This window comes from Halichoerus grypus, chromosome 9 (assembly GCF_964656455.1).
Source record: "Halichoerus grypus chromosome 9, mHalGry1.hap1.1, whole genome shotgun sequence".
Lineage (NCBI taxonomy): Eukaryota > Metazoa > Chordata > Mammalia > Carnivora > Phocidae > Halichoerus > Halichoerus grypus.
In genome coordinates, this window is record NC_135720.1 from 144,596,836 (window position 1) to 144,617,105 (window position 20,270).

The 20,270-nt window shown below is 39.1% G+C and overlaps 2 protein-coding genes across 2 annotated transcripts; one reads left to right on the forward strand and one right to left on the reverse strand.

The window, feature by feature from the left end:
* Positions 1–1,702: 1,702 nt before the first annotated feature.
* On the reverse strand, positions 1,703–2,665 carry LOC118547700 (olfactory receptor 2W1-like). The gene has a single exon (XM_036111283.2). The coding sequence runs from the start codon at positions 2,663–2,665 to the stop codon at positions 1,703–1,705; it is 963 nt and encodes a 320-aa protein (XP_035967176.2).
* A 16,053-nt stretch (positions 2,666–18,718) lies between these two features.
* On the forward strand, positions 18,719–19,657 carry LOC118547699 (olfactory receptor 2J3-like). Its single transcript, XM_036111282.2, has one exon. The coding sequence runs from the start codon at positions 18,719–18,721 to the stop codon at positions 19,655–19,657; it is 939 nt and encodes a 312-aa protein (XP_035967175.2).
* The last annotated feature ends 613 nt before the right edge of the window (positions 19,658–20,270 follow it).

Sequence of the window (20,270 nt, forward strand, 5' to 3'; positions counted from 1 at the left end):
TGGGATCATGACCTGAGCCGAAGGCAGATGCTTAACAACTGAGCCACCCAGGTGCCCCATCACAAGCGATTTAATATACAAGGTCATAATTTATATATTATCACTTAATATACAAACCATACTGTATATGTATCTATTCACTCAAGTCTATATTTCTGAAGATCCAAGCATTAGCATAGAAAATACAAAACTAGATATCAAAACAGTTTCTGTGGGTCTTTAGAATGATGTAAATGCATTCAGGTTTATGTTTACATCCTCTTTGTGTTATATTACAAACAAAATTACAAACTCCTAGTGAGCTATTTTCTCTGAAGTTGTGCCAATGATTAGAGTCATAATAGAGTTAAGTAGGATGGTTACAGTATTGTTGCATTCACAGAACGTTCATATACAGGAACTATTGTATTAATTGTGTCTATGGTCTAGGGATTGGTTGCTTCACTAGAAACTAAAGACAGATTTACAACAATAGTGCACAAGGGTTTCTTTTCCTCCACATCCTTGCCAACACTTGTTACTTCTTCTGTTTTTTATTTTAGCCATTCTGACAGGTGAAAAATGATATCTTTTTGGTATTTTAATTTGCATTTCCCTGATGATTAGTGATCTTGAGCACCTTTTCATGTACTTGTTGACCATCTGTATCTTCTTTGGAAAAATGTCTATTTAGATTCTCTGCCCATTTTTTAAATTGGAATTTTGGGGGTTTTTTGGTGTTGAGTTGTATAAGTTCTTTATATATATATATTTTTAATTTTATTTTACTATGTTATGTTAGCCACCAAGTTCTTTATATATTTTGGATATGAGCCTCTTATTGGATATATCATTTGCAAACATCTTCTCCCATTCAGTAGGCTGAGTTTTTGTTTTGTGGATTGTTTTCTTGCTGTGTAAAACCATTTTATTTTGGTGTAGTCCTTATAGTTTAATTTTTCCTTCATTTCGCTTGTCAGAGGAGATATATTTAGAAAAATGTATCTATGTCTCATGTCAAAAAAATTACTATCCTCATGCACCATTGGTAGGGATACAAATTGGTGCACTATTGTGGAAAATAGTATGGAGTTTCCTTGAAAAATTAAAAAATAGAATTACCATATGAACCTGTAATTCCATAGCTGGGTTACCCAAAAAAACAAACAAGCAAAAAAACTAATTTGAAAAGATATATGTACCTTATGTTAACTGCAGCCTTACTTATAATAGCCAAGTTATGGAAGCAACCCAAGTACCCACTGATAGATGAATGGATAAAGAAAACATGGTGTATTTATATACACAACGGAATATTACTCAGCCATAAAAAAAAAAAATCTTGCCATTGGCAACAACATGGATGGATCTAGAGTGTGTCATGCTAAGTGAACTAAGTTAGTCAGGAAAGACAAATACTATGTGACTTCACTCATGTGGATTTTGGAAACAAAACAGATGAACAAACAAACAAAAAAAAGAGACAAACAAAAAATAGACAATTAAATATAGAGAAAAAACTAGTGGTTGCCAGAGGAGAGGAGGGTGGTGGATGGGTAAAAAGTACCTTTATCATGTTGAACATTGATAGATGTATAGAATTGCTGAATCATTATATTGTACACCTGAAACTAATATAACACTGTGTCAATTACATCTGAATGAAAAAAAATAAAGACAATTAGAAAACATATTTCATTGCCTTATCCAGGGTAATATTTTGCTATGACACCTGGTTCCTCTTCAATTTTGTAGATTCATGGTCAACTCTCACCAGCTTCCTCAGTGAATTCTTCATGTCCTTATTCCGTAGGGTATAAACAAGAGGGTTGAGACTTGGAGTGATGATTGTGTAAAAGAGGGCGATGAACTTGCCCTGGTCTTGGGAGGCACTGTTGCCTGGTTGTAGGTACATGTAGATAACAGTTCCATAGAAGATGGACACAACAGTGAGATGAGATCCACAGGTATTAATTGCTTTGTGTTGGCCTGCTTTTGACTTTATTCTCAGCACAGCTTTGGCGATGTAGCCATAGGATATAAGAATAAGGCTGAGGGGTGTAAGGACAATGACAATGCCTAAAGCAAAAACAGACATTTCAACTGTTGTGGTGTCTATACAAGCTATTTTGACCATAGCTGGCAACTCACACAAGAAATGGTCCAGAAGGTTGTTTCCACATCGAGGCAAATTCAGGGTGAGTGTACATAATACTACAGAATTGGCCAAACTAATGCTCCAGACTGTGATTGCCATCTTGAGACGGAGATGCGGGTTCATGATTACCAAATAATGCAAGGGCTTACAGATAGCTATGAAACGATCATAGGACATAACAGCAAGGAGGAGGCACTCAGTGGACCCCAACCACATATAAATGTAGAGTTGAGTGACACAGCCCACATAGCTGATGGTCTTGTCAGGTCCCCACAAGTTAACCAGCATTTGAGGGATGATGCTAGTCGTGAAGCATAGGTCCAGGAAAGATAAATTCCTGAGGAAAAAATACATTGGCGTGTGCAGATGGGGATCCAGGAGAGATGCAAGGATGACGGCTGTATTACCCACCCATGTAATGAAGTAGAAGATAGTGACAACTCCTGATAGGACCATCTCCAGTTTGGGATGGCCAGAGAAACCAAGCAGAACAAAACCGTGTAGAGAAGTGTAATTGTTTTGGTCCATAGTCCTTTAGTGACCAAGTCCTAGAATGAGAAGAATAGAAGGAGGTGAAGGAGGATGGGGATGAAGATGAAGAGGAAGAGGAGCAGGAGGAATAAGAAGAAGAGAAGGAGGAGGAGAAGAAATCTGTCAATACAATCTATATAATTAAATGCGGAATTTAAAAAGGGAAATACTTTATGTTAATACTTAAAAATAATGGGTAAAAGTGAATATTAGAGCCAAGTAATCTGGTCTTTGTTTTAGATCCTTTTATAGTGATGTTTAATATTATATTTTTATCTAGGTGAGCTTGGCAAGGTTACTCTTAAAGTCAAGTTCTGAAATTTCTCACATTTAAGTTTGGAAGTTTGGAATAGATCTGGTTCTAAAGTGATGTGACCCTCCGATTCTGTACAAATCTTTTGGCTTGATATAGTGAACACACTCTTTTACTTGGTCAGCAAATTCACCTATGAAATGCAATTATTTTGTGAATGTCAGAACGAGGAAAAGAATGTTCCTCTTTTTTCATATCTTAGTGAGTAGCACTGTTGATATCCCAGTTTCTTATGTAGGAGATATGGCATTTATCTTTGGCACCTTTATCTCTCTCATCCTGGTACCTAACTTATCACCCAAACTGGTAAGTTTGAAAGCAAATTACATGTTAACTGTCCTCGCACTTTTAAAAAGCTTCCACAATCTCTACCCTAATCCAACCCACTATCGTCTCTTCTCTAGATTCTGGCAACTATCTTCATTCCTTATCCTGACTTTTTAAATTCTTTTAAAAAATTTTTTCATAGTTTAAAAAATATTAGTGAATATACAGTGTAATATTCATTTCAGGTGTAGAATTTAGTGATTCAATCTTCCATAAAACACCCAGTGCTCATCAGAAATGCCTTCCTTAATCCCCATCACCTATTCAACCTATCCCCCTGCCCACCTCCCTGCTGGTAACCATCAGTCTGTTCTCTTGATTTCCCTCTCTGTTTTTTTTTTTTTTATCATGTTCATTTGTTTTTTGTTTCTTAAATTCCACATATGAATAAAATGATATGGTATTTGTCTTTCTCTGACTGACTTACTTTGCTTAGGATAATACTCTCTAGCTCCATCCATGTCATTGCAAATATACATACCACATCTTCTTTATCCTTTCACTAATCGATGGGCATTTAGTTTGTTTCCAAAATTTGGCTATCATTGATAATGCTGCTATCAACACCAGGGTGCATGTATTCCTTCATATTAGTGTTTTTGTATCTCTCTGGTAAATGCCTAGTAGTGTAAAATAGAAAACCCAGAGATAACCCACAACTACAGTGTCAATTAACCTCCAACAAAACAGGAAAGAATATCCAATGGAAACAAGAGAGTGTCTTCAACAACTGGTGTTGGGAGAACTGGACAGCAACATGGAAAAGAATGAAACTGGACCCGTTTCTTACATCAGACACAAAAATAGATTCAATACGGATCAAAGACCTAACTATGAGTCAGGAAACCATTAAAATCCTGGAGGAGAACACAGGCAGTAACCTCTTCAACATCGGCCATAGCATCTTCTTACTAGATGCGTCTCCCATGGCAAGGGAAACAAGAGCAAAAATAAACTATTGAGACTCCATCAAGATGAAAAGTTTCTGCATGGTGAAGGACACAATCAAGAAAATTAAAAAGCAACCTATGACATGAGAGAAGATATTTGCAAATGACATATCTGATAAGGGTTAGTATCCAAAATATATAAAGAACTTCTAAAACTCAACACCTAAAACACAAATAATTAAGGAAAAAATACATAGAAAACATGTATAGACATTTCTCCAAAGAAGACATCCAGATGGCTAACTAACACATGAAAAGATGCTCATCATCACTTATCATCAGGGAAATACAAATCAAAAGTACAATGAGATACCACCTCACACCGGTCAGAATGTGTAAAATTAACACACAGGAAACAACAGGTGTTGGGGAGGATTGGGAGAAAGGGAAAGCCTCTGACACTGCTGGTGGGAATGCAAACTAGTGCAGCCACTCTGGAACAGTATGGAGTTTCCTCAAAAAGTTACAAATGGAACTACCCTACAATCCAGGAATTGCGCTAAGATGTATTTACCCAAAGATACAGATATACTAATTTGATGAGATATATACACCCTGATGTTGATAGCAGCATTATCAACAATAAACTCAGTATGGAAAGAGCCCAAATGTCCATCAGTTGATATGAATAAGGAAGGTATGGCATAAATAAGTATAGATTATATATATACAAACACACATCTAATATATAGATAGATATTTCACTAGCTGTGTGTACACACACACACACACACACACACACAATGTAATATTATTCAGCCATAAAAAAAGAGTTAAATCTTGCTATTTGCAATGTTATGGATGGAAATAAATAGTTTTATGCTCATCAAAATAAATCAGTCAGAGAAAGACAAATACCGTATGATTTTGGTCATATGTGGAATTTAAGAAACAAAACAGATATATACAGCGGCGGGGTGGGAAGAAAGGAAAACCAGGAAATAGACTCTTAACTATAGAGAACAAATTGATGGTTACTAGAGTGGAGGTGGTAGGTTGGGAGAAATAGGTGAAAGGGTTTAAAGAGTGCACTTATTGTGATGAACACCGGGTGGTGTATGTACGTTTTGAATCACTAAATTGTACACCTGAAACTAATATCACACTGTATGTTAACTAACTGAAATTTAAGTGAAAACTTGACAAATGAAAACAAAGAACCAATTATAATCATGTATTCCTTAGGTCAAAGTTTTTTTAACAGCCCCCCATGCAGTGTGTAAACTTTAAGAAAATGGGTCTGATGTCTATTTCTTTCTACTCTATCCATGACACCCAAAGTATTCCCCTCAATACCTATCTAACCATGTATCTGTGTATCTATGCATCCATCTATCTGCATACTTGTCTTTCATCTCATCTATCCTTACCTTAACCCCTATATTAATATAGTTTCTGAATAAAAGAAAAAAATGTCACAGTATGAATGATGGTGAAAAATCACTTAAAGTTAGCATTTTTTTAAAGCATTTTTTTACATTAAGAACTTATGTTGGTGTTTTTGAAGTTACCTGGATGGGATGATGGAAGGTAGCAGACAAATGGAAAAGATCTGTAGTTAAATCTATACAGTAAAATGACATATCAGATAAAGGGCTAGTATCCAAAATCTATGAAGAACTTACCAAACTCAACACCCAAAGAACAAATAATCCAATCAAGAAATGGGCAGAAGACATGAACAGACATTTCTGCAAATAAGATATCCAAATGGCCAACAGACACATGAAAAAGTGTTCAACATCACTTGGCATCAGGGAAATCCAAATCAAAACCTGTTTATTTAAGATGCAAACTTGGCACTACCCAAATGTTTACTCACACACAAAAGATATTGGTGTGTTGAAGAGTCTATTTTTTTCCTGCTTAAAAATGCATGGTTTTATTGTTTTTGTTTCTTTTCTTTTTTTAATTAAAGTATAATGATCATATATTCTTATATTAGTTTAAGTTGTGCAATATAATAATCAACAATTTCATACATTTCTTTCTTTTTTTTATATAGAGAGATAATGTGCAAGGGGGGAGCAAAGGGAGAGAGAGAGAGAATCTATGAGCAGACTGCCCCCTGAATGGGGGGCCAGACGCAGAGTTCAATCCCAGGTCCCTGAGATCATGACCTGAGCCAAAATCAAGAGTTTGTCACTTAACTGACTGAACAACCCAGGTGCCCCAATTCTATACATTTCTTAGTGTTTGTTGAGATAGATAAGTGTACTCTTAATTCTTTTTATCTATTTCACCCATCCCCCCACCCACCTTCCCTCTGGCAACTACCAGTTTGTTCTCTGTATTTAAGAGTCTTTTTTTTGTCTCTTTTTTTCTTTGTTCATTTGTTTTGTTTCTTAAATTCCACATGTGAGTGAAATCATAGGGTATTTGACTTATTTCACTCAACATTACACTTTCTAGGTCCATCTATGTTGTTGGCAAAAGGCAAGATACCATTCTTATTTATGGTGGAGGATCCAAATAGATATTTTTCCAAAGAAGACAGACAAAGGACCAACAAACACATGTAAAGATGCTCAAACAGCACTGATCATCAGGGAAATGCAAATCAAAACCACAATGAGATATCACCTTACAACTGTCAGAATGACTAAAATAAAAAAGACAAAGAGTAACAAGTGTTGGCGAGGATGTGGAAAAAGGGGAACCCTCTTACACTATTGGTGGGATTCCAAACTGGTGAAGCCACTCTGGAAAACCATATGGAGGTTCCTCAAAAATTAAAAGGAAAAATGATCCAATAATCACACTACTGGGTATTTACCCAAAGAAAACAAAAACAATTTTTATTTTATTTTATTAATTCCAGTATAGTTAACCTACAGTGTTACATTAGTTTCAGGTGTACAACATAGTGATTCAAGAATTCCATACATCACCCAGTGCTCATCACAACAAGTGAAAAAGAAAAGAAAACAAAAACACTAATTCGTTGTTATGTTAGTCACCATACAGCACATCATTAGTTTTTGATGTAGTTTTCCATGATTCATTATTTGCATATAACACCCAGTGCTCATTACAACACGTGCCCTCCTTAATACCCATCAGCAGGCTAGCCCATCCCCCCCCCCAACACTCCTCCCCTCTGAAACCCTCAGATTGTTTCTGGAGTCCATAGTCTCTCATGGTTCATCTCTCCCTCTGATTTCCAACCCCTCCTTCATTTTTCCCTTCCTTCTCCTAATGTCCTCCATGCTATTCCTTATGTTCCACAAATAAGTGAAACCATATGATAATTTTCTTTCTCTGTTTGACTTATTTTACTTAGCATAATCCCCTCCAGTTCCATCCATGTCGATGCAAATGGTGGGTATTCATCCTTTCTGATGGCTGAGTAATATTCCATTGTATATATGGACCACATCTTCTTTATCCATTCATCTATTGAAGGGCATTTTCGCTTCTTCTACAGTTTGACTATCAAAAAGTTATATGCCCATATGTTTATTGCAGCACTGTTTACAATAACCAAGATATAGAAACAGGTTCATATGGAAACAGTTCATTAGTGGATGAATGGATAAATAAGATGTATATATATACACACATATATATGTATTATATATATATATATATAATGTCTAGAAGGGTAGAGAGGTATGACCACAGCACTTTGGTTTGACTTATTCATGGTGGTCCCACTATTTTCTGAGAAATCAGAGACCTGTTGCATTTGCTCCTCCTTTCTCCCAGAATGGTGAGGACATCCCTGTGGACCTGGTTAAAGAGCAGTGTTTGTTGTTTAAAGTTAGATACCTAGTTAGGGAGAGTTTCAAAGTATGCACTTCTTCCTGAGTAGGAAGGTAGACCCTCGGGACCTCATTATTGAACTGGCTGATTACAGGGACTGATAGTGAGGAGCTCATTTTCCCCAGGTCCCCAAGGATTCTGTCATACTTGGAAGAGAGACCTGATGAGATGTTTTGTCCCCATGCTAAGTAAAGCTATTGAAGTTTCCAATATTTCATTTCTGTTCACATGGTGATGTAACCTCTGGGGTCATCTCTTTCAAAGAAGAAAGAGACAATTAAGCAACATTTATTGTGGAAGGCTAATTGAGTAGGTCATCCCCCTTCCTGAGCCTGTCCCTTGTGGACCCTTCCCTTAGTGTTGGTGCCACTGGGCCATCTCTTCAATGCTTTTGCTACCTCAGTCCTCAGACATTGTCAGTAATTAGCATCATTCACTCCCCCAGAATGGCAGCAGGTGAAGGATGTGATAGGAACCGCTATGAGAATAGGTCCTAAAAGGGGCCATATGTTTTTGTACATTCCATAGATAATGATCACAATGATTTTTAATGCATAATTATTCTTCTTAACAAGGCTTGAAATGACCAGCTGCAGAAAAATACGTCTAATGCCACATACTTCAAGTTTAAATACCTACAACATCTTATTTCATATTATGTCAGGGTATATTACAATGTAAAAAAATGTGATGAACAATAAAGATAAAACAAAATTCATAATAGTGATCACCTTTCACAAGGGGTACTGCAATTGTGCAGGAGTAAAGATGATACTTCCACACTGTATTGATGATATTGTGCTTTATTTCTTAAGTTGAGCAGTGTAGGTAGGTGTGTTTTCAAGAAGAATGAAATGGTAGCAGGGCCAAACCTCAGATTCAGTAACAGTCCAGTTCTGTGCTGTCTCAATTTTAACCAAGTCTGGACTTTGTAATCCTATGTCCACTGTTAATTGAGAACTTCTCACACCACAGGGAATGTCTCCTGAGGCTGTGTGTGAGGGTTGAGGGAGATGCAGTAAATCTGTAAGACACCACAGGAGACTGAGCCTGGCACACGCATTTCACTTGTGTCTAAAAGTAGGTTGGAACCTCACCCCCAAATAGATTACATGTTTTCTTCTGTCCTGGTCAGGCCTCGTCCTGTGGATGACATTTATATTTAAACATGGATTGTCACATAGCATGTCCAATGTTACGATTTTGGTAGATCAGATAATACTCATTTCATGATAGGCAGCTCGAGTTATCTAGTTACTTTGTGGTTTATAATCAGCTTCTTAGTCTGACCAGAGATCAACAGCAAGCTAGAAGCCCCTTTTCACGTAGAGAAGGGTTGTCAGCTTGCACGCACATTTCCCCACTGGAGCTAGACAGATCCTCCACACAGCACTCTATCTTCTACAGATGCTTCATGGGCCTTTTATCTTCTAGGGCACAATCAGGGTGACCATATAATTTATAGCTATATTAGGATGCTTTTTCTTTTTTTTTTTTAGTTTTATTTTGTTATGTTAGTCACCATACAATACATCATTAGTTTTTGATGTAGTGATCCACGATCCATTGTTTTCGTATAACACCCAGTGCTCCATGCAGTACGTGCCCTCCTTAATACCCATCACCAGGCTAACCAATCCCCCCACCCCCCTCCCCTCTAACACCCTGTTTGTTTCTCAGAGTCCATAGTCTCTCATGGTTCATCTCTCCCTCTGATTCCCACCCCCCTTCATTTTTCCCTTCCTTCTCCCAATGTCCTCCATGCTATTCCTTATGTTCCACAAATAAGTGAAACCATATGATAATTGACTTTCTCTGCTTAACTTATTTCACTTAGCATAATCTCCTCCAGTCCCATCCATGTTGATGTAAAAGTTAGGATGCTTTTGAGAGTAAAAGGGAATACTATTGAAAATTACTCATAAACCAGGACAATATGGTCTCTCGAGCTGTAGCTCTCATGTGGTGGTTCTCCTTGCACTACAGCCTGGACCTATTATAGAGCCTTCTCTTGCTCCATTTCCCCCCTCCCACACCATGCAATACTGAAAGCCTCATGGATTACCTAAAAAGGAGTTTGGGCTTCATACTCATTAGGAATATTTGCCTTCCAGATTCATCAGAGGTCTACCAAATTTGCTTCTTTAAAAAAATGTTTTTTAGAATGAGTGATACAAGTTAAATCAACACACATTCTGATTTGCTTGGGATAGTAATCCAAACCATATAACTTTATAATACAGTTGGAAATCAGGAAATGTGATGCTTTTGGCTTTGTCCTTCTTAGGAAAGAATAGCTTTGGCTATTCATGGTCTTTTGAAGTTTCATACAAATTTTAGAGTTGTTTTATTCTATTTCTATGAAAAACACCATTGGAATTTTGATAGGAATTGCATTAAATCTATAGATGGCTTTGGGTATTATGGAAATTTTAACAAAATTAATTTTTCTGGCTGCGAGGGGCCGGGCTTTAGGGAGCTCAGCTGCCCGTTCGTTTTCTCCGTTGTAGTCTGCAAACTAGACTGAATTCAGAGCTCCAAAGTTGCAAGCTGGGAATAGCTGAGATCTGAAAGACCCCAGAGGGGAATTTTTTTTTTTTTTTAGGGGCAGAGCGTGTATCCTGCTCAACTGGCGTCTTCAACATAATAGGCTTGACTCTCCCCACACTTCTTAAGAAATATATCCAGGGAGGGGGGAAAGATGGCGGAGGAGTAGGGGACCCTATTTCAACTGGTCCCCAGAATTGAGCTGGATATCTACCAAGCACTCTGAGCACCCACGAAACCAGCCTGAGATGTAAGAAGATCTGGATCTCTACAAACAGAATATCGCAGGCAGTTGGTTTTGAGGTACGAAGCGGGGAGCCGTGATTCTGCGGGCAGATATCGGAGGATAAATGGAGGTGGGAGGGAGCCTGGCCGTGGGGATCCTACACCGCCGGTGAGTGACAGCCTAATGCGCTGCGGACGGGCACAGACTCGCAGACCGGAAGCGTTGGGAAAGAACTTTAGGGCAGCCCCCGGGGGGGAGGACCAGACCGGCGGGGTCGCGCGCACGCGAACTGCAGCCTCCAAGAAGGAAACCCAGTGCGCCTTGTCCCGCTGGTGAACTGCAACCCCTGGGGGTGGGAACCAGGAGCAGAGGAGTCGTGCACGCATGAACTGGGAGCAGATGGCGGTTTTAGAAGCACAAAGAGCAGAGACGTGCCCCGACCTGGAGGCAGGACTGGGAGCGCTGCGGAGGGGCGCACAGCCCAGGCCGCTGCAGTTTATAGCAGCACTGACAGAAACGGAGACAGTGTGGCCTGGAGAGCTCACTGAAGAGCAGACTGCGCTCTCTGCTCTGAGGCAGAGGGTTGGAAACGGTCTCTTCTGCTCTGACCCGCGGAAGAGACGCGGAAAGCCACCAGGGAAAGGCGCCAGAGAACAAAAGCCCCAAAGACTGATTCCCACTGAGCCCATCCCAAACCACAGGGGCGCAGGGCAACTCCGCCCAAACAGAGTTGCCTGAGTAACAGCTTGGCAGGCCCCTCCCGCAGAAGACAGGCTGGGAAAACAAGAGGCCAGCAACCCTAAGGTCCCAAGAAAACAGGTGCATCTTGCTTGGGTTCTGGTCAATAATTTGGACTCTATACATTCCCTCAAACACCCATCAACAGAATGACTAGGAGGAGGAGCCCCCAAAACAGAAAAGACTCAGAGATTATGACTTATGCTGCAGATTTACAAATGGATGCAGATATAACCAAGATGTCGGAGATGGAATTCAGGCTAGCAATTGTGAAGACAATGGCTAGAATGGAGAAATCAATTAATGGCAACATAGAGTCTCTAAGGGCAGAAATGAAAGCTGAATTGGCAGAACTTAAAAATGCTATCAATGAGATCCAATCCAATCTAGATAATCTAACAGCTAGGGTAACTGAGACAGAAGAGAGAATAAGCGATCTGGAAGACAGTATAATAGATAAAAAGGGAAAAGAGGAGGCCAGGGAAAAACAACTCAGAATCCATGAAAATAGAATCAGAGAAATGAGTGACACCATGAGGCGTTCCAATGTCAGAATAATTGGAATCCCGGAGGGAGTGGAGAGAGAGAGAGAGGACTGGAAGATGTATTTGAGCAAATCGTAGCTGAGAACTTCTCTAATCTGGGGAATGAAACAAACATTCGAGTCCTAGAGGCAGAGAGGACCCCTCCCAAGATCAAGGAAAACAGGCCAACACCCCAGCATGTAATAGTAAAACTTGCAAATCTTAGAACCAAGGAAACCATCTTAAGGGCAGTTAGGGGGAAGAGATCCCTTACAGAGGGAGGAACATCAGAATAACGTCAGACCTATCCACAGAGACCTGGCAAGCCAGAAAGGCCTGGCAAGACATATTCAGGGTACTAAATGAGAAGAACATGCAGCCAAGAATACTTTATCCAGCAAGGCTTTCATTTAGAATGGATGGAGAGATGCAGAGCTTCCACGACCGGCAGAAGTTGAAAGAATATGTGACCACTAAGCCGGCCCTGCAGGAAATATTAAGGGGGGTTCTATAAAAGGAGAAAGACCCCAAGAGTGATCTACAACAGAAATTTACAGGGACAATCTATAAAAACAACGTCTTCACAGGCAACATGATGACAATTAATTCATATCTTTCAATAATCACTCTCAACGTGAATGGCCTAAACGCTCCCATAAAATGGCACAGGGTTGCAGATTGGATAAAAAGACAGGACCCATCCATATGCTGTCTACAAGAGACTCATTTTGAACCTAAAGATACATCCAGACTGAAAGTGAAGGGATGGAGATCCATCTTCCATGCCAGCGGACCTCAAAAGAAAGCTGGGTAGCAATTCTTATATCAGACAAATTAGATTTTAAACTAAAGTCTGTAATAAGAGACACAGAAGGACACTATATCATTCTTAAAGGGTCTATCCAACAAGAAGATCTAACAATTGTAAATATCTATGCCCCCAACATGGGAGCAGCCATCTACATAAGCCAACTGTTAACCAAAATAAAGAGTCATATTGATAACAATACATTAATTGTAGGAGACCTCAATACTCCACTCTCAGCAATGGACAGATCACCTAAGCAGAAAATCAACAAGGAAACAAGGGCTTTGAATGATACACTGGACCAGATGGACCTCATAGATACATACAGAACATTCCACCCTAAAACAACAGAATACTCATTCTTCTCGAGCACACATGGAACATTCTCCAGAATAGACCATATACTGGGTCACAAATCAGGTCTCAACTGATACCAAAAGATTGAGATTATTCCCTGCTTATTCTCAGACCACAATGCTCTAAAACTGGAACTCAATCACAAGAAAAAATTTGGCAGAAATTCAAACACTTGGAAGCTAAAGACCACTCTGCTCAAGAATGTTTGGGTCAACCAAGAAATCAAAGAAGAACTTAAACAATTCATGGAAATCAATGAGAAAAAAAACACATCGGTCCAAAACCTATGGGATACTGCAAAGGTGGTCCTAAGGGGGAAATATATAGCCATCCAAGCCTCACTCAAAAAAATAGAAAAATCCCAAATTCACCAACTAACCTACACCTTAAAGAACTAGAGAAAAAGCAACAAACGACGCCTAAGCCACGCAGTAGAAGAGAAATAATTAAAATTAGAGCAGAAATCAATGAATTAGAAAGCAGAAACACAGAAGATCAGATCAATGAAACTAAAAGTTGGTTCTTTGAAAGAATTAATAAGATTGATAAACCACTGGCCAGACTTATCCAAAAGAAGAGAGAAAGGACCCAAATTAATAAAATTATGAATGAAAGGGGAGAGATCACGACTAACACCAAGGAAATAGAAACAATTATTAGAAATTATTATCAACAATTCTATGCCAATAAACTGAGCAATCTGTGTGAAATGGAGGCCTTCCTGGAAACCTATAAGCTGCCAAGACTGAAACAGGAAGAAACTGACAACCTGAATAGGCCAATAACCAGTAACGAGATTGAAGCAGTGATCAAAAACCTCCTAAAAAACAAGAGCCCAGGGCCTGATGGATGCCCTGGGGAATTCTACCAAACATTCAAAGAAGAAATAATACCTATTCTACTGAAGCTCTTTCAAAAAATAGAAACAGAAGGAAAACTTCCAAACTCATTCTATGAGGCCAGCATTACCTTAATCCCCAAACCAGGCAAAGACCCCATCAAAAAGGAGAATTTCAGACTGATATCCCTGATGAATATGGATTCCAAAATCCTCAACAAAATCCTAGCTAATAGGATCCAACACTACATTAAAAGGATCATCCACCACGACCAAGTGGGATTTATCCCCGGGATGCAAGGGTGGTTCAACATTCGTAACTCAATCAATGTGCTAGAACACATTAATAAGAGGAGGGAGAAGAACCATATGGTGCTCTCAATTGATGCAGAAAAAGCATTTGACAAAAAACAACATCCTTTCCTGATTAAAACTCTCCAGAGTATAGGGATAGAGGGAACAATCCTCAAGCTCATAAAATCCATCTATGAAAAACCCACAGCGAATATCATCCTCAATGGGGAAAAGCTGAGAGCCTTTCCCTTAAGATCAGGAATACGTCAAGGGTGCCCACTCTCACCACTGTTGTTCAACATAGTACTAGAAGTCCTAGCAACAGCAATCAGACAACAAAAAGAAATAAGAGGTATTCAAATTGGCAAAGAAGAAGTCAAACTCTCTCTTTTCACAGACGACATGATACTTTATGTGGAATACCCAAAAGACTCCACTCCCAAATTACTAGAACTCATCCAGCAATTCAGTAATGTGGCAGGATACAAAATCAATGCACAGAAATCAGTTGCTTTCTTATACACTAACAACGCAACTGTAGAAAGAGAAATTAGACAAACGATTCCATTTACAATAGCACCAAAAACCATAAGATACCTCAGAATAAACCTAACCAAAGAGGTAAAGGATCTATACTCTAGGAACTACAGAACACTAGTGAAAGAAATTGAAGAAGACACAAAAAGATGGAAAAATATTCCATGCTCATGGATCGGAAGAATAAACATTGTTAAAATGTCTATGCTACCCAGAGCAATCTATACCTTCAATGCCATCCCGATCAAAATGCCAATGACATTTTTCAAAGTGCTGGTACAAACAATCCTAAAATTTGTATGGAATCAGAAAAGACCCTGAATCGCCAAGGAGATGTTGAAAAAGAAAAACAAAGCTGGGGGCATCACGTTGCCCGATTTCAAGCTATATTACAAAGCTGTGATCACCAAGACAGCATGGTACTGGCACAAAAACAGACATACAGACCAATGGAACAGAATAGAGAGCCCTGATATGGACCCTCAACTCTATGGTCAAATAATCTTCGACAAAGCAGGAAAAAACATGCAATGGAAAAAAGACAGTCTTCAATAAATGGTGCTGGGAAAATTGGACAGCCACACGCAGAAGAATGAAACTCGACCATTCTCTAACACCATTCACAAAGATAAACTCAAAGTGGATGAAAGACCTCAATGTGAGACAGGAATCCATCAAAATCCTAGAGGAGAACATAGGCAGTAACCTCTTTGACATCGGCCACAGCAACTTCTTTCAAGATACATCTCCAAAAGCTAGTGAAACAAAAGCAAAAATGAACTTTTGGGACTTCATCAAGATAAAAAGCTTCTGCACAGCAAAGGAAACAGTCAACAAAACAAAGAGGCAACCCACAGAATGGGAGAAGGTATTTGCAAATGACACTACAGATAAAGGGCTGATATCCAAAATCTATAAAGAACTTCTCAAACTCAACACCCAAAAAACAAATAATCAAGTCAAAAAGTGGGCAGAAGATATGAAAAGACACTTCTCTGAAGAAGACATACAAATGGCTAACAGACACATGAAAAAATGTTCATCATCATTAGCCATCAGGGAAATCCAAATCAAAACCACACTGAGATACCACCTTACACCAGTTAGAATGGCAAAAATGGACAGGGAAAGAAACAACAAATGTTGGAGAGGTTGTGGAGAAAGGGGAACCCTCTTACACTGTTGGTGGGAATGCAAGTTGGTACAGCCACTTTGGAAAGCAGTGTGGAGGTGTCTCAAAAATTTAAAAATAGAGCTACCCTATGACCCAGCAATTGCACTACTGGGTATTTACCCCAAAGACACAGATGTAGTGAAAAGAAGGGCCATATGCACCCCAATGTTCACAGCAGTAATGTCCGCAATAGCCAAACTGTGGAAAGAGCCGAGATGCCCTTCAACAGATGAATGGATAAAGAAGATGTGATCCATATATACAATGGAATATTACTCAGCCCTCAGAAAAGATGAATACCCAACTTTTACATCAACATGGATGGAACTGGAGGAGATTATGCTAAGTGAAATAAGTTAAGCAGAGAAAGTCAATTATCATATGGTTTCACTTATTTGTGGAACATAAGGAATAACATGGAGGACATTGGGAGAAGGAAGGGAAAAATGAGGGGGGGGGAATTGGAGGGAGAGATGAACCATGAGAGACTATGGACCTGAGAAACAAACAGGGTTTTAGAGGGGAGGGGGGAGGGGGGATTGGTTAGCCTGGTGATGGGTATTAAGGAGGGCACGTACTGCATGGCGCACTGGGTGTTATACGAAAACTATGGATCGTGGATCACTACATCAAAAACTAATGATGTAATGTATGGTGACTAACATAACATAATAAAATTAAAAAAAAATTAATTTTTCTGATCTATGAGCAAGGCATATCTTTCCATTCATTTATGTCTTCTTCAATTTCTTTCATCAGTATCTTAGAGTTTTTAGTGTGCAAATCATTTACCTCCTTGGTAAAATTTATTGGAAGTATTTTATTGTTTTTGAGCTATTGTATGTGGGATTATTTTCTTTCTTTTTCAGATAATTCACTGTTGGTGTATAGAAATACAACTGATATTTGTGTGTTGATTTTGCATTCTGCAATTTTACTGCATTTGTTTATTGGTTCCAAAACAAGTTTTGGTGGAATCTTTAAGATTTTCTATATACATGATGATGTCATCTGCAAACAGAGGTAATTTTACTTCTTCCTGTCTGATTTGGATGCCATTTATTATTTATTTATTTATTTATTTATTATTGTCTGATTGCTTTGGCTAGGACTTCTAGTCATGTTATTGGTCCATTCAGATTTTCTATTTCTTCATGATTCATTCTTGGTAGACTGTATGTTTCTAGGTTGTCCCATTTGTTGGCATATGATTGTTCATAGTTGTCACATGATGTTTTACATTTTTTTTCATTGTCAATGACACTTTTATTATAGTTAATTTATAATTCCCATTTGCCATGATAGTCAAGGTTATTCAGAGAAATAAACCAGAATTATAAGGGCAGGAAACACTGTAAATATTCTTTCTCACATGATATCCAAGACTGAGTATCTATTCAAATACATTCAAAAAGCTGATGATATAAACTTTGGCAGTTTTCAAGAAATACTGGTCGATCCATAATTAAATCTCAATGCATCAGTTAACACCTGAGCATCACTTGCAGTTAGCATTGCATTAGATGCTTAAAGACAAGCTGTTTGACTCAATAAACTTTAAAAATATATTTAATACTTATAGTATTATTCACGGAGTTCTTGGCAGAGTTAAGTATTTTGAGGTTTCTATTGAGAAATTTGAGGTTCATGTTGTCTCTTTTTCAGTCCCCAAAGCTCCTTTTTGAGTTCTCCAGGCTTTGGTGGAATTTCAGGTATTGTCAGGTCAGGCCGGTAGTACCTGTGCACCGCTTCGGCCCCGGCGCACATGGTCAGGAGGCTGGCAGCAAACATTTTCAGGTAGGTGGCCCAGGACACACCCGTGGACATGGTCGGGGGGCGCAGAATGCACTGGCGTTAGGCAGCGGGTCAGAGGGCGAGCGGATGTTTTACATTTTTGTAGCATCAGATGAATGACTCCTTTTCATTTATAGTTTTCTTTATTTGGATTCTCTCTTTGTCTCCTCCATAACATGGAGGACATTAGGAGAAGGAAGGGAAAAATGGGGGGGGGGGATTGGAGGGAGAGATGAACCATGAGAGACTATGGACCTGAGAAACAAACAGGGTTTTAGAGGGGAGGGGGAGGGGGGATTGGTTAGCCTGGTGATGGGTATTAAGGAGGGCACGTACTGCATGGAGCACTGGGTGTTATACGCAAACAATGAATCATGGATCACTACATCAAAAACTAATGATGTATTGTATGGTGACTAACATATAATAAAATAGAATTAAAAAAAAAGATTATTAAGACTAAAAATGTCCCTTTCTCTGTAACCAAAAAACTGGAAGTAACCCCAAAATACATAAAAGAGGAATAAATTGAAAGGGTTTCTTTTTGTAAAAATTAAAAAGATTATTTTTCATGAAAATTGTCTTTTGCCCATGGACTGTAATCTTTAATCTTTATTCATGCAAATACTAACTTAAGGATGCATGAAAAGAACTCATTCTCTTGAAAAGTTGTTGATTTTACCCACAACGGGAAAAATATCTGAATGAAACATAAAAATAAAACTATAAAAATGTTCCTGTCATAAGAGCAATATTTGGAAATGTCATAGGTTTTTGCCAGTCTGCAGGTAGGGGATTGATGATGAGTGGGCAGCTTTTGAGTTTATGACTCTTCCTTCAGGTACAGGAAAAAAAAGGATGATGAGGGAAAAAAACACAAGTTCTGAAGGCTACTTTGTTCTACTGGGTTTTTCCAAGTGGCCTCACCTGGAGATAGTTCTCTTTGTGGTTATCTTGATATTCTACTTGATGACATTGATAGGCAACCTGTTTATCATGATCTTGTCATACCTGGACACCCATCTCCACACTCCCATGTACTTCTTCCTCTCAAACCTCTCTTTTCTGGATCTCTGCTACACCACCAGCTCCATCCCTCAGTTGCTGGTCAACCTCTGGGGCCCAGAAAAGACCATTTCTTACATCGGTTGCACGATTCAACTTTACTTTTCCCTTGCACTGGGAACCACAGAGTGTGTCCTCCTGGTGGTGATGTCCTATGACCGTTATGCAGCTGTCTGTAGACCCTTGCATTATGCTGTCCTCATGAACCCTCGTTTCTGCCACCTGTTGGCTGTGGCTTCCTGGGTCAGTGGCTTTACCAACTCAGCACTTCATTCTTCCTTTACCTTCTGGGTATCCCTATGCGGACATCGCCAAGTGGACCATTTCTTCTGTGAAGTTCCAGCACTGCTGCAGTTATCGTGTGTTGATACCAGTGTTAATGAGCTGACCCTCCTGATCATGAGCTCCATTTTTGTTCTCATACCACTCATCCTCATTCTCAGCTCATATGGTGCCATTGCCCGGGCTGTGCTGAGGATGCAGTCAACCACAGGACTTCAGAGAGCCTTTGGGACATGTGCAGCCCATCTTATGGTTGTGTCCCTCTTTTTCATTCCAGCCATATGCATATATCTGCAGCCACCATCAGGAAAGTCTCAAGATCAAGGCAAGTTTATTGCCCCCTTTTATACTGTTGTCACCCCTAGTCTCAACCCTCTAATCTACACTCTGAGAAACAAAGATGTAAGAGGGGCAGTAAGGAGACTCGTGGGGTGGGAGAGGGAAATGTGACAGATTACAATTTTTGTCCTGCAATTTTTGTTCAGAGTCTTGTCCTACTTGGAGGGTGGTTTCCCTGTTTCTTTGATATTTATGTTGGTCTACAACTCAGAAGCATATAAGGAAAGTTCAACCCTAAATTTGGATTCTTTTTATTGGCTTATTCTGAAAATATTACTTAAAGATAACTTTTTTTATTTGTACCACTTTTAATCTTTAATAATTCCATATTAGTGTCCATAGAAATTAGAGACTGTTTTTTTTAATTAAAAAAATGTTTTTTATTATGTTCAGTTAGCCATGGTATAGTACATCATTAGTTTTGTTGTAGTGTTCAGTGATTCATTAGTTACGTATAACACCCAGTGCTCATCACAACATGTGCCCTCCTTAATACCCATTACCCTGTCACCCCCTCACCCCATCCCCATCCCCTCTGAAACCCTCAGTTTGTTTCCTGGGGTCCATAGTCTCTCATGGTTCATCTCCTTTTCTGATTTCTCCCCCTTCAGGTTTCCCGCCCTTCCCCTATGGTCCCTCTGTGCTATTGCTTATGTTCCACATATGAGTGAAACCATGTGATAATTGTCTTTCTCTGCTTGACTTACTTCACTTACCATAATCC